Here is a 14,762-nt window from a genome sequence, read left to right as displayed (position 1 = left end):
CAAGGGGCAGTAAAACGTTTTAGGAAACTGCTATAACAACCTTATGAATAAACGGTGAAAAAAGAAGCTAGGGGTGCACTCGTTCACAGTGGAGGATGCTGCAACACACGTGCCACTGAGGCAGGGTGAGTCAATATGTATTATTGGAACAAATATCAGGCTGGATGGAGGTCAGTGGGGGAGAGGGAGGAGAGTGTGCTACCTGTACGGGTGAACTGGAAGTATGTTGAGTATCTAGAGGTCCTTGCTTAATTTCCCTAAGAGTGTATCCCAGAGCTCTGCAACCGGATATTTACAAAGACCCTTAGCCTCTTCTCTATGCAACAGTGTGCTCTTGGCTTGGGACCACATAAGCATAGGGAGTTCCCATGCAGAAACCACGGGTGGGTGAGCTGCCTTCCATTTTTAGGTGATTTGTCGTTTTACTAGAAGAAGGGCCAGATCAACGTCTCTCGCACACAGTCCTATGTGTTTTGGTGCGGTGGTAGAGATCCAATATGCAGACTTCCAAGTGTAGGAGAGGTTAGTGCCTGTGCAGTGTTCAAGGCGTGTTGTAACATCCCTCCAGTACACTGCTAGTGTGGGGCAGGACCAGAGCATATGTATTATGTCTGGATCTGGGGTCAGGCAGTGAGTACAGGCAGCATCTGTGCGGTGGTAATAACAGTTGATATTACTAGGAGTTAAGTAAGCTCTATGTAAAACGTATAGTTGGATCAATTTGAAGAGGGCGTTACGGAATACGATGGAAGGATATTACATTAGTCTGCTCTTGCCTGTCTGTACAGGCGCGGCTAAAATCCGTGTCCCAACACCCTCCTAATGTGACGAGAAGAAGTGCTGTTTGCGTGAACACGGCGCTGGCTAACTAGCGGGCCTGATGCTACCCTGTACCTAGTGTATGTAAATATTGCATGATCAGGTGATGCATGTATTCATGCTGTATCTTCTCCCCTCCGTACAGCAGTAAAAGAGGCGCTTAGTAAGAATTGATCAGGCTGGAGCTCAGCGCTAGCAATTAAGTCGTCCAACGGAAGGAGAGGTCCATCACTGTACAGATTGCCTAAAGCAGTGTTTGTCAACGTTTTTCGATGACACATTTGATTTAATTCGCAAACACACTAAAAAAAAATAATATGAGTTAATATGAAGGGTGGAGCATTTCTAAATTCAATTTAGGCTACTCATCATTCATACCATATTCTGTTTGATGCACTTGCACTGCTCCCACAAATTCATCTGAGAATACTATTACATTTTTAGTCTATTGGCCTGAAGTGTGCAATCCTGCTGCAAGCCATGTAACCAGCTCCAGTAGAGTAGTTGACTCGTATCCCCATGGCAAGCTACATAGTAGACCATATCGTATGTTGACCAGGCAATGAAAAGGGTTTTGCGGTAACAGTGATAATCCACTTGAAGGAGGGAGATATATGATGGTGAAGGCGTAGCAAGGGGGTGCAATAAAGCCAGAGTGGATTCCAGGATCCAGGAAGGATGAAATGTTGCAGTGTCAGTGAGATTCTGGTTAGCAAATCAATGTGACACTCATTGTAACTGCGACGCCAGATAATAATGCTCGAAATTGGGGACATAAAGTCCACCACCCTTTGTGGAGAGATAGAGCTTCTGTAAAACTAGCCTGTGACATGTTTTGTGTCAAATGAAGTCCTTTGTCAATCAATCAATCAATCAATCAAAACATTTATAGAGCGCGCTACTCACCCGTGAGGGTCTCAAGGTGCTGAAGGGAGGGGGGGTGCTGCTACTGCTCGAATAGCCAGGTCTTGAGGTTCCTCCTGAAGGTGAGATGGTCCTGGATCAGTCGTAGGTGTGCGGGGAGGGAGTTCCATGTCTTGGCGGCCAGGTAGGAGAACGATCTTCCTCCGGCTGTGGCTCTGCGGATCCGTGGGACGCTGGCGAGGGCGAGGCTGGCGGAGCGGAGCCGGCGGGTGGGAGTGTAGAACGTGAGGCGGTTGTTGAGGTATTCGGGGCCCATGTTGTGGAGAGCTTTGTGTGCGTGGGTGAGGAGCCTGAATGTGATCCTCTTGTTGACGGGGAGCCAGTGCAGGTCTCTCAGGTGGGCGGATATGTGGCTATGGCGAGGGATGTCGAGGATGAGTCGTGCGGAGGCGTTCTGTATGCGTTGTAGTCGTTTCTGGAGGAGTTTGGCGGTGGTTCCTGCATACAGGGCGTTTCCGTAGTCCAGTCGGCTAGTGACGAGGGCCTGGGTCACCAGCTTTCTGGTTTCAGTGGGGATCCACCAGAATATTTTTCGGAGCATGCGCAGGGTGTTGAAGCATGATGACGAGACTGCGTTGACTTGCTTGGTCATCGTGAGGGTGGAGTCCAGGATGAATCCCAGGTTGCGTGCGTGGTCCGAGGGTGTTGGTGCAGAGCCCAGTGCTGAGGGCCACCAGGAGTCGTCCCAGGCGGAGGGGGATTGTCCGAGGATGAGGACCTCCGTCTTGTCTGAGTTCAGCTTTAGGCGGCTGAGCTTCATCCATTCTGCGACGTCTTTCTTTCCTTCCTGTAGGTTGGTTTTGGCGATGGCTGGGTCTTTGGTGAGGGAGAGTATAAGCTGGGTGTCGTCGGCGTAGGAGATGATGTTGATGTTGTGTTTGCGTGCAATGGCGGCGAGGGGGCTTATGTAGATATTGAAGAGCGTTGGGCTGAGCGAGGATCCTTGGGGTACGCCACAGATGATTTTGGTAGCTTCTGAGCGGAAGGGAGGGAGACGGACTCTCTGGGTTCTGTCGGAGAGGAACGAGGTGATCCAGTCCAGGGCCTTTCCTTGGATCCCAGTGTTGAAGAGGCGTGTTATTAGGGTGTGATGGCATACGGTGTCGAAGACTGCCGAGAGGTACAGGAGGATGAGGGCGGTTGTTTCTCCGTTGTCCATCAGGGTCCTGATGTCGTCGGTGGCTGCGATGAGGGCAGTCTCGGTGCTGTGGTTGGCTCGAAAACCGGATTGGGAAGGGTCGAGCGAGTTATTTGTCTCGAGAAAAGCAGTCAGCTGTTTATTGACGGTCTTCTCGATGACCTTGGCCGGAAAGGGAAGAAGAGGGATGGGGCGGAAGTTCTTGAGGTCTTTGGGGTCTGCTGTGGGTTTCTTCAGAAGGGCGTTGATTTCTGCGTGCTTCCAGCTCTCGGGGAAGGTGGCTGACGCAAACGACATGTTTATGACGTTCCGGAGATGGGGTGCGATGATGATGTTGGCTTTGTTGAAGATATGATGGGGTTCATGGGTCCGGGGGGAGCCGGAGTGGATGGAGTTCATGACGTTGGTGGTTTCTTCAGTGCTGATGGGGGTCCAGGCGCTGAGGGTGGTGGTGGGGGTTGTTGGTTCGGTGACTGGAGGCGGAGTCTGGGGTCCGAAGCTGTCATGTATATCTGCGATCTTTTGGTGGAGGAAAGTGGCGAGGGAGTTCTTGCGATGGTGTGATGTCGTTTTTGCTGGCACTGGGGTCGCTCTTAGGAGTGAAAAAAGGGTCTCTGTATAAAAAGCCGGAGGTTAGTGAAATAGTAGAGCAGTCGTGGCAGAATTACCATTTTCGTCAGGGCCACTGGATCCTTTTCTTGTGGTGATTCGGGTACATCACGTCCTTGTTTCTCCGTTTGCCAAGCAGCGAGCACTGGAGCAACCACAGCCAATTGGTTTCAGGTATAATTATTAAGATTGCTAAATGGATTGAGGTACCTGATGCTGCAATATGACTGGGGATTACAGTTTCAGTGAAAAAGATCAGTGGGTTAAAGCACTGAGAATCGTCTTCTGTTCAGTTTCAGTAAAGTAGCTCAAATGGTCATTTGAGCTGCTGTAGAGTCCTGGATATGAGCAGTATGTGACACAGTCATCGAGGGGCGTAGCAGGCTAACGCACACATTGCTGCGATTTGTGTATGGCCTACAGGGCGCTGCTTGCAATACTGTTTGTCCAACTGAGTTTTTCAACTCGGCGCAATCCAATCAGGATAGGACCAACACCAATGGTTTAGAGAGTTATGGCGTATAAAAAGAATAAGCACTGGCAAAACCAGTCGGTCTCGGCGATGCAAGAGCTATTGGCTTAGTTGATGTTAATGTCTTTTAGCCATGTAGCCCAAGAGCACACAATTGAACAGGTAAACTGTGATTTGTCCTAGTTTTTTGGGATTCAGTGGCAAAACTGTAAAGGTTTCAAACCGAATCCTTTCCCCCCCCACCCTGCCTACCCTCGGGAGTGATCTCACTGCAAGCAGGAAGCACCATTGTATTAAATATTTGCAAACTGCTGTAAACACATGAGAAGATTTTATAGTCCACATGAAAGGCAAAAGTAGAAAAGAAAAGAAAGGGAGATACACAGCAAAGCATTGCCAAATTCAATTGGTCTCGCCTTTGTAAAAGCTATTGGCTTTGACAATAACTTCTAGCCATGTGGTGAAGCTGTGCGACTGGTGTGCAGCATGGAAGTAAAGAAAATAAGTGCTATGACACGGTCATTGCCTGCTGCATCATAGCACTTTTTTTTCTTTACTTTCAGTCATGCTGCACAGCAGCTGCAGTGCATTACAACATGGCTAAACAAAAGCATGTAGCTTAGTGAAAGTGAGACCTATTGGCTTTGCCAATGCTTTTGTATTCTCTTTCCTGTATTCATGTGGAGGCCAACGACAAGTCTATGGACCCTCTTCAGATTCAGCTTACAAAGCTTCACTTTCATTCTCACTACCTACTATGAGAAAAGACGTTGATATTTTAAGGCAGGCTTTAGAAGATTTGTGTTTCTGCCCTGCTTTTTGCCTTGGTTCGGTTTTTAGTCTAATTAGCGGGGCGCATTTTGAGAATGTCCCATTCTGTGCTTTTTTGTATTTCTATTTCTTATAATTAGGTTGGTTATTGGTTCATAATTCTTTGTTGTTATCTTTAGTATATTGTGAAGATATGGTATTTAATATCCTGCAAACAGGTAACTGCATTAATTGGATTCAGGCGTTCAGCATTATTTTTTTGACAAAGGAAACTGCAGCATTTAATTGTAAAATATGTCTCATGTTGGTGTGTATTATTTTTTAGTAACAATTTCAAGTTTCTAGTTTACTAAATGTTTTGTTGTAAATTGTATATATGCAATTTTTCGTTTAATCTACGTTGAACTCGTGTGCTTCATTGCCGGTTCTAATGTATTGTTTAATTGAATACGTCAGTATTGTGCTAATTCTGGAGTACAGAGTCCCATTCCATGACTTCATCTGGAGTATTAAGCCCTGTGCTAGTGGTTACACCCAAGGTGTCCAGTACTTTGCCCATTACAGGAGTTTAATCTGGATTGCTATGTACAGTACTGTGGTCATATCATAAGTTTGGCCCAGCTCTGGAAGCCCCATCTGGAGTGTTGCCCACTTCTGAAGGCCATATTCGAAGTTCTGTTTAATTCAACAAATTCAGGCTAAGCAAAGAGTGGAGACAGTTTTTACAATGCTGTGCTCCTTAAACCACCATTCGTATAAAGCAAAGCTTAAGATGTAAAGTTGTATTTTTAGCAATAAAGGAGTGATAGGAGTTTATATTGGCTCTTTCTGTTTTGCAGGATATGTGCCGCATCGCTTTAACCTACTGCACCCTTATCCAGAAGCGGGCCGAAGAGTTAGCAGTCCAAGGAGATGAGGGAGATGCCGCCGACAAGGTGCGATGCTCTATCCAATCCCTATGCTCATCCTTAGGGTATCGATGCAGGCTATCAGTGCTTGACAAGACGTCCTAAATTCTGTTTCAAATAATGTCAGTTTTCATGACTTATAGTGTGTGTGCATGTGTGTTTGTGCTTTGGGGCGGTGGTAACTTGGTGTGGGTGAGGCACCAGGGCGTGTGACTGATGCAGGTCTCTGGAATTGATGTTGTCAGAGTGGTTTATTGGTGAACAGAGAGTATTTCTGACAAGCCAGTGACTCTAATGGTGGCATGTGCCAGACCTTCGAGCAACTCGTCCTAGTGGCTTTCATGAAACCCTGGCTTTTCTAGAGTTCTCCTCTTCTCCTTTTGGCTAATAAGACCTGTGAATATTGCTGCCCTTTTTTATTAATCCTTAACATCTGACGTGCCTGTTGCTATCTCTATCATTCTCTGTCGCAGCTCTGTGTGGTAGTGAACAACATTGAACAACTGCGCCTGGTCGTGCTGGCATTGCCGAAACAGCTAGACTGGAAGGGGCTGGAGCAGCGCGTCTCCGAGGTCATTCGGCCCGAGCAGTTTCAGAACACGCTGCACCACCAGCTTGAGAGTGCCCTCGCCTGCCTGGACCACGAGATCCGTGATGTGGTGCAGGCCCTGGCGCACAAGGTAGGTATGAGGCCACGTGGGTGAATGTCTTTGTATGTACAGCTCTCGGGAAAAGACTGCTTGCTCAGCCTCTTCTATAATAAAAACAGATTCACTCTGCACAATCGGCAGATTCTACTTTAAATACACTTTCACTCTGCACAGTCTGCAAGGTACACCGAGACGCTATCACCTCCTCTACATCGCCCTATTTCACCATCATCAAAGGTAGTTGTAGAAAACAGGTGAATGGTAAATAACATTTTAATTATAAAAGGGGTAAGTGTAACGTTATGAAAAAAAAGAGTGGTCAGGGCCTGTAGAAAGCTGGCTTTTTATGTGGTAGTGCCAATGTAAGGGCACACCATGCAAAAAGTAGAGATGAGCTTTATTTGTACAGGGCATAAATTAATAATCCCAAGTGCCCTAATTGTGATAATGTGGTCGAGCAGCTTAGCCTTAATAGAGGAGGGTAGTGTAAACCATTTGTTGTACACAGGGTCAATATATGAGACAAAACTCGAGAAGAAATTCGAGATCAATTTAGAAAAACAAAGATTTTTATATAATTTTAGACACATTGAACAGTGGAATCAGGTAAGTACTTTCGGAGTTATAGGTTTTTGTAGAAATAGAAAAATACAGTTATATAACGGTGTTGAAGTATGTGCCTCGAACGTGGTAATGTTATCATATGGGAGAAAGATACACTGCATAGATATTCTTGCAAACGTTTTTGGAGGGTGCCTTCTAGGACCTAAGTTGCTTGGGGTCCAAGGTCCAAGAAACCATCAGCTGTTTGATTTTACCTGCCCTTTTGTGTCTGGGTGCAGAGGTGCTGGTCAGGTTAGTAACCTCCAGCGCTACACGTTAAAGTCTATGGAAGAAGTACCTGCAACCTGTTGGGGCTGCAGCTGCCGGCCCTGTGTGTTGGCCCAGGATGGGCTCCATCTTTCTTACTGAATGTACAAGCCTAGGTCGGGCTGCAGCTGCCTAACCTTGTGCATCAACCCAAGATGGGTTGCAACTGCCTGCTGCGAACATTGGTCTAGGTTGGAGCTGCAACTGCCCAGGCCATGCCACAACTGCCTGACTATGTATACATGTCTAGTTGTGTTAGTTGTGTTAATTGGTCGGGCCGCAACTGATTTGCAGTGCATCTACATCAGCCCAGAAGTGGACTATGACTACTGAGAGTGTCGGCAGAGCAGCACCAGCGGCTGCCAGGTGGCATCTGACAGTTAAGCGAGTTTGGGCTTGGTGAAGACTGGAGGCTCCCACCCGTGGTCGGCCACTGTAAATGCATTGAGGTGAGTGCAAGGATTAAAGACTATTTTGCTGCTTAGTGCGACAGTGGAGAAAGTACAACATTGAACTGACTGCACATTTGACTGGTGGGGAAACATAATCTGCACCTGAGTTTTATTTGTATGTCTGGTAAATCTTGCTGGAGGCAACCCTAGATAGGGTTTCCCTGGTTGTAGAAAGCATGGAGAGGAGAGATGGGGTGTTGCACCCACATAGGAGTCATGATCAGGAGCAACACCCTGTATACTTGATTTGAATTATCTGATATTGAGTACTCTAGTGTAATTAAAAGGTTTTTTTTAAAAGACATATACTGGGTTGGACATTAAACGTATTGTGTCTGTTGGTAATTGCTGCCCTCTGATTTCATGCCCCTCACACTGCCTCACTGAGAAGCCTGTGACTGTTCATCCTTGCTACTCAGAGTCAAGTGTGGAAAGGGTTGTACTTGGCCCAGTTTAGAGAACTGTGGGACACCAGTGGCAAACAACTTCAGCAGCCACGTTTGGGGGTCTAGTAGTCCATCTCTGCCCTTCGCCCACACCTGCCATTTATACTCGCTCAACAAACTATAAAATTGGCTTTTAACCATAATAGCTATCAATTGTGGTATGCTCTTGTTCAGACTTCTAGTGATGGACTAGTTGGAAGAGGAGTGTCCATCCTTTGAAAATCTCTAGAAAAACTGGTATTCATAAAAATATGAATCTGCTGTCTAAAGTGTAAGACAAACACCTTATGAAACAGTCATTGAGTGCCACTTGAATCTCACACTGCATAGTCTACAGCAATAAAATCTAAATAAGTCTCTCCTAGCTCGCCTTCTGCTCTAAGGAAACTTTAAGGTATCGAAGGTAGAGACATTGGACGCACTGCAAACTGCACCAACAGGCGCTCTCTGAAACCCCCAATATCACTAGGGAACAGGACCCTTCAGTGCCAAAGAAGAAGAGGCCAGCCCCTCGAGAATCCCTGCAGCCCAAGCCGTAGCCAGTGTGGAGTCAATCTCCTCAAGTGCGTCCGAGCACAAGGAGAAAGAGAAAGTTGAGATGGCACCAAAGACCATCAACCCTCGAACAAACACCACACCCAAAGCTGTAAGTAAGCCTCTTGACTCAGACACTCACTTAAGGCCTCACAAGAGGTCTCATGAAGTCTCATGCCAACATAGTGCACTGCTGCCGTGGGGCTTAGGAATCGAGCCCTGTGCACAGACGGTTACATCTTTCAAGGCCTCTGCTGCTTTCATGCTCTGGTTGGCACAGAGAAAAGGCTTTAGAACCAAAGAACAGTCCGCCCTATGTTGTTGATCTTCTCTCGCTGTTGAGCCGTACATGGTCCAGTGGTGCCAAACAGTTTTGCCAGCACCGGAAAGCGGCGCACACAAGCTGGCAAAAAAGCCCCCTTTGGGACCAAAAGCACCATTCCGAGAAATTGGAGTTGACCATCTATAGAGGCTCCTAGAGGAGCTCAGCACTAGGCATAAGTACGTTCTCATCCATCCTGTTACCAGGAAGATCTCAACAAAGCTACCTCCACCAAAGCCAGCACATACCTAGCCTCACAAAAGAAGGCTAGCCTTTGAGGAAGAACTTGTTTCTGAAGCTCCCTAGAACTTGTACCAAAGAGACATAAGAGGCCAGGGTATTAACTCTCTCCATTATGTTTCACCTTGGCCACTGCCTCTTCCATCACTACCTCCTTCCCCTCCACGCACACCATCCCCTATGCCTCCGGTAGAGTCACACCTGAGGGCCACACATTTTTTATAGTCCTGGCAGTCCCTTTGATCTTACTGAGCCTTATGACCAGTCTTTAGATTCAGGGCCCACAGATGACTGCTGGTGTGACTAGTGTTCTCCCCAGGCCACCATGATCTTGGCCACTATCCTGTCATGGCTCCTCCACCCAACAATACCATGGCCTACCATGAGATCATTTATTGGGTTGCAGACTTTCACATAGTCAACATGCATGTCCACCAGGATGCTCTCCAAGTTAAAGCAGATGGCGCAGTTCCTACCAATGCGCAGGGGCATGCTTTAATCCGCCCCTGACACCCTTAAGAAGCCCGTAAAGGCAAGGGTTTAGTAACACCCTGAGTAAGGAAGTAGTACAAATCCTCACCCAGTGCCCCTTGTTTACATCAAGGCTCAGGTCCCTGCCAGTTCCCGAATGGTTCATACTGCCCGCAAATGGTCGTCCTCTTATGCTACAGGCAATTCCCAACCCCCTTACAAGGGGAGCAAAAAGATGGATGAAGGGAGCAAGAATGTGGCTATGGGGACAGTTATTTACTGGTGGTTAGTCATACATGTAGGCAGGTCTCAGTGGGAGGAGATACAGGAGCTCGTAAGGCATCTTCTTGAAGAGTTTACGAAAGGGTGTCCGAAAATAGTGTCCGATTGCTAGGCCTTCTCCAACGTCAACCCTGTCCCCACAGACAGGGCCTCTGGAGGCATTAACACTAGCATTCTCCTAAGGCACCATACCTGGCTCTGGATCTTGAGGTTTAAACTGGGGATCCAGCATCATCTCCTTAACATACCATTTGATGGGGAACACATCTTTTCACCATAAGTTGATAAAATGCTTTAAAAAATCAAGAAGGACATAGAGATCTGTGGGTGCCCTACAAACACCAACTGCTAGGTGCTCCATTTGGGAACAGCCCACGGGAGGAGGCAAGCCCGCTTCCCCTAATCAGCCTCAGTCTTACTAAAGACAGCAATTGTCCTTCTACAAGCAGCTGGGAAGGAGTAACAGCGAAGGGCAAGGGTAGAGATGGCTCTAGCGAAGTGACGCCACCTTCAAAGAATAACTTGCCCCACCCTAACTTCTACATTTCACCCATGGTCACACATCTGTTGGGGGAGGAAACCACGTGAAATTAGGCTTTTTTTTTTGCGGTAGTCCCCAGCAACTTCTGCATAGAACTTCTTGCAGCTCCTTCTAACATCCCACCTAACACACACATCCTCAGCAAGGAACATCTTCTCCTCCTAGAGCAATAGGGGCAAGCGCTCCTTCAGAAAGCAGCAATGGAGAAAGTGTTTCCACAACACTATGGCAAACGTGTCAACACTGTTCACTTCCTCATTCCCCAAAATAGACGAGTATCTCAAGCCCATCCTGGACCTCAGGCCCATCCTGGAACTCAGGCCTGTGAACAAATATATTCTGTTGAAGCATTTGCACATGGCTATCCGGCAGGACATTATTCCTCTGCTCCAACAAGGCGATTCTTGACCGTATTAGACCTCAAGGGTGCCTACATTCATATAAAAATCCACCTTGCCAGCAACTAGGGGGCGTGGCCTGGCGGCGGCTAAGATGGCCGCGTAGTCTCGGGGCTCCTCCGAGGGTCGGCACAAGACCCCTAAATCCGACCATTATCCTGTTGCCACTCTCCCAACAGCCGCTGATCCTGGCAGCGGGAGAGCTGAGAGACCACTCCGGTCCCTCTCCTCCCCCGAATTACGGAGCAGTGCGGCCCGGTGTCTGCGGACTTGCAGGGGCCCGGCTCTGGCCGGTGGCAGTGGAGAAGCCCCGGCCTTGAGTGCGGACGAGGCCGGGGACGCACAGGGGTCCCGGGGCCCGGTCCGGGACTCGTGCTCGCTGTCGGCCGTGATTGCCGGCACTTTTGTCGACGGCCCGCCTTGGACTACACGGCGGGGGGGCGCATTTGGGCAATGCTGGATTGTGTGCCCCCTGCGATCTGGTGAGCTCAACTTGTCTGGTGGAGATTGATTAACGAGGCCCAGTGCTGCTGCTGTGAATTGGAGGCTGGGTGCGCCGATTGCAGGTGGTCCAGAGTGACCATCAGAGGAGAGTCTGAGCCTGGTGACCTGTTGGGGCCTCTTGCTGGTGACCCACAGGGGGACACTCGATTGCACTGCAGGGGGTGGACGGCAGGAGGCGCCGGGGGAAGCCGACAGGCAGTAGCGGGACCCTGCCCTTAACTGGCGATAGGCTAAGGCAGAACGCGCTGCGGGGGCTGGACTGAGCCCGTTGGTGCGCAGGAGGCCTGTGGTGAGACTCCAGCGACGTGTGTGGATTGGCGGCGAAGACCGGGAAAGATGGCGCCGGGGGTGCATGGCCAGGCACGGGGCAGCGAGTCTGAGGGCTCTGGCAAGAGGGGGGGGCTCCACTGGCGTCTCAGGACTCCCATCCAAGACTTTAACCAAATCCAAGTCCTCCATGGCCACCCAAGCCAACACTATCGACAAATACATGGCCCCGACGGGTGGAGGAGGAGACACGCACACCGGAGCTGTGGCGGAGGGGTCGGAGCCGTCGTTGGCGGCCATTATGCAAGCCATCCAGCCACTGGGAGCGACACTGGAGACGAAGATAGACCAGGTGGCCATCGAGTTGGCACTACAGCCGGCTGACCTCAATAAAACGTCGGCAAAAGCCACCCAGAATGCTACGGACATTGGCGAACTTCAGAGCGCCACTAAGCAATTGCAGCAGCAGGTCCAGCAACTGACCCACCAGCAAAAACTGAACACGGCACGGCTGGAGGATCAGGAAGGGAGGGCCCGGAGGAACAACGTACAGGTGGTAGGTGTACCGGAGAAAATGGAGGGGCAAAGCATGGATCTGTTCCTAGAAGACTTCATCTTGAAACACCTCCAGCCCAAGTGACTCTCTAAGGTCTTTATCATTGAACGTGCGCACAGGGCCCCGGTCCCCCTCCCCCGTCCGGGGGCCCCTCCCAGGACCATCATCGCCCAGATACTCAACTTCCGTGACCGGTACACCATTCTACAGGCGGCACTTCAAAAGGGTGACCTCCGGATTGACAATGCAGTGATACGGTTCTTTCCGGACTTTCCGTACAGGGTACAGCAGGAGCGCCGTTCCTTCGATGGTGTAAAAAAGGAGCTACGAGCATTGGGCCTCAAGTACATGATGTTTTTTCCGGCGCGTCTCAAGATCTTGGCTGAGGGCAAATCCTTCTTCATTACATCCCCAGAGGAGGCCATGGCGTGGATCGAAGAAACGCAGCGGCCCTCACATGGCTCGCGCCAGAAGGGTGGCTGGCGGACTACAGATGCTCCGTACCAGACAACTTCGCTGGTCTCTGTGGGAGGTGATGATCGGAGGCAGAGTGCTCCTCGGACGCCGGACAGACACGGGATACGCAGCTTATCGGCCTCACCGGATCTGGGCTGATTCGGATGGCAGTGGTTCGGCGCACGGATATATTTGGACAACTGTGCCCCCTTGGCGGACTCCCGTGTGGGTCTAACTGTTGCTACGAGTTGGGGCTGTGGTGGCCTGCAGTGAGCGAGGACTGAGTTGGGGGACATTCTGCCCCTGGCGGACATGTGGTAAAGTACTGTGGGGGGGGTCTTGGGGGGGAGGGGAGGTATGTGGTGCCAGGTCTTTAAGCGGACATTGAGTGGTGACATGTGTTTGCGACACGGGGTCGGCTGGTACCCTTAGGATGGCCTTTTGGTTGCCACTTACCCCTTAGTTTTTCGTTGATTGGGCGACAGGCGCTCTGCTTGTTGGGGTATGCTGGGCCTGTTTGGCCTGCGATGCAGGGTAGCAGGGTGGGGGGGGGATCCAGGGGTTGGGGAAGGAGGGTTGCAAGTTGGTTGATGACCGCAATGTTAGTTTTGTGTCAAGTTTCAATGGCTCCAGAGGCACAGTTGGCAGGCAGGTGGGTGGTGGGAGGCAGTGGGGTTCTGCGTATCGTTTTGCAATATGTACTGATTTCTTTTTCTGATGCACATGGCAACGACACGGACAGTCACGGTCCTATCCTGGAATGTTAACGGCTTGCGAGATAAGATCAAGCGCACCATGGTCCTTCAGTATTTGCATAGGCACGGCCCTGATATAGTGTTGCTTCAAGAAACACATTTGGTGGGTAATCACTATAAGGCACTCAACAGATTTGGTTACACACTTAGGGAGCACGCCGGTTTCACTACGGGCTCGAGGGGCGTAGGGATCCTGATTAAAAACTCCCTCCCGCTGGTCATAGGGCGGCAGTGGTTGGATCCTCATGAGAGGTACGCAGCTCTTACGGGGCTGTGGGAGGGGGTAACCCTAAACATTTGCTCGCGCTATGTCCCCCCCGAGGTTGCAAGGCACTACCCTACCTGACATAGGGAAATTGTTATTGGACATGCCGTCTGGGGTCCTACTCCTAGGAGGCGATATGAACGATGTGATGGTGGGGGACATTGACAGGTCACCGGGGACGTCCCCAAGAGGGAGGGTGAGCCACCGCCGAGATTTCACACAGGCGCTGGGCTTAGTTGACCTATGGAGGGCCCATAACCCCCACACCCGACAATTCACGCACATATCAGCTGCACACGGGTCGGGGTCCAGACTGGATTACATATTCACACAAACGAGCGGCATGAACTCCTTCCACGGTGGATGTCACAAGGCAAGGTGTATCTCAGACCATTCCCCAGTGGAGGTACAGTTGCGGGGCCCTAGAAGGGAATGGGGTGCACCCCCTAGGCTGGATGCTTTTCCATTTAAGGATCAGGAGTTCCAGGCGCAGTTTAGGGAGCGAGTGGACCAATATTTTACGGACAACGTCGCCTCCGTTAGATCGCGCATCATAGTGTGGGCGGCATACAAGACTGTAGTTAGGGGGTATGTGCAGGCAGAGGTGGGTAAGCGGAAGAAGGAGAAAAGCGCCCAAGTAGATGGACTTGAATTGGAGCTGCAGGAACTGGAGAAAGAAAGGGAGGAAACACAAGAACAACAGCAGGATAGGCGTCATAAATGCCGCCTCCTGGAGAAATGAAGCATATGCTCTGCGACCAGGCGAGGTCGCGAGCACTAGCTACCCAGAGGCGTGCGTATGACTTGGGTGACAAAGCTAACAAGATGATAGCCTGGCTAGAGAGGAGAGATAGGGATCGCAATTGGGTGCCTGGGATTCGTACCCAAGCGGGGACGATGAGTACCACGAGTGTGGAAATAGCGGAGGAGTTCGCCTGCTACTACGAAGCAGTCTATCGGTCCCAAACTCAGCCGAATGCGAGAGAGTGCGAGGATTTTTTGACCTCCCTGCGGCTACCCACGTTGGAGCCAGTGGATAGGGACATTCTGGATTCCGACATTACAGTGTCGGAAATAGAACATTCCATGGGTGACTTGCAGGCGGGGAAGGC

General features: G+C 50.0%; 1 protein-coding gene across 4 annotated transcripts in view; it reads left to right on the top strand.

The window, feature by feature from the left end:
- Positions 1–14,762, top strand: part of UNC13D (unc-13 homolog D) — an 880,699-nt gene that overhangs the window by 670,150 nt on the left and 195,787 nt on the right. For all 4 annotated transcript variants that reach the window (XM_078654550.1, XM_078654552.1, XM_078654549.1 and 1 more), the window contains exons 23-24: positions 5,573–5,668; positions 6,115–6,321. In XM_078654550.1, coding sequence (XP_078510676.1) covers positions 5,573–5,668; positions 6,115–6,321 — 303 coding nt within the window. The remainder of the gene's footprint in view (positions 1–5,572; positions 5,669–6,114; positions 6,322–14,762) is intronic.

This window comes from Lissotriton helveticus, chromosome 7, assembly GCF_964261635.1.
Source record: "Lissotriton helveticus chromosome 7, aLisHel1.1, whole genome shotgun sequence".
Lineage (NCBI taxonomy): Eukaryota > Metazoa > Chordata > Amphibia > Caudata > Salamandridae > Lissotriton > Lissotriton helveticus.
This window is presented reverse-complemented; position numbering and strand designations above follow the sequence as displayed.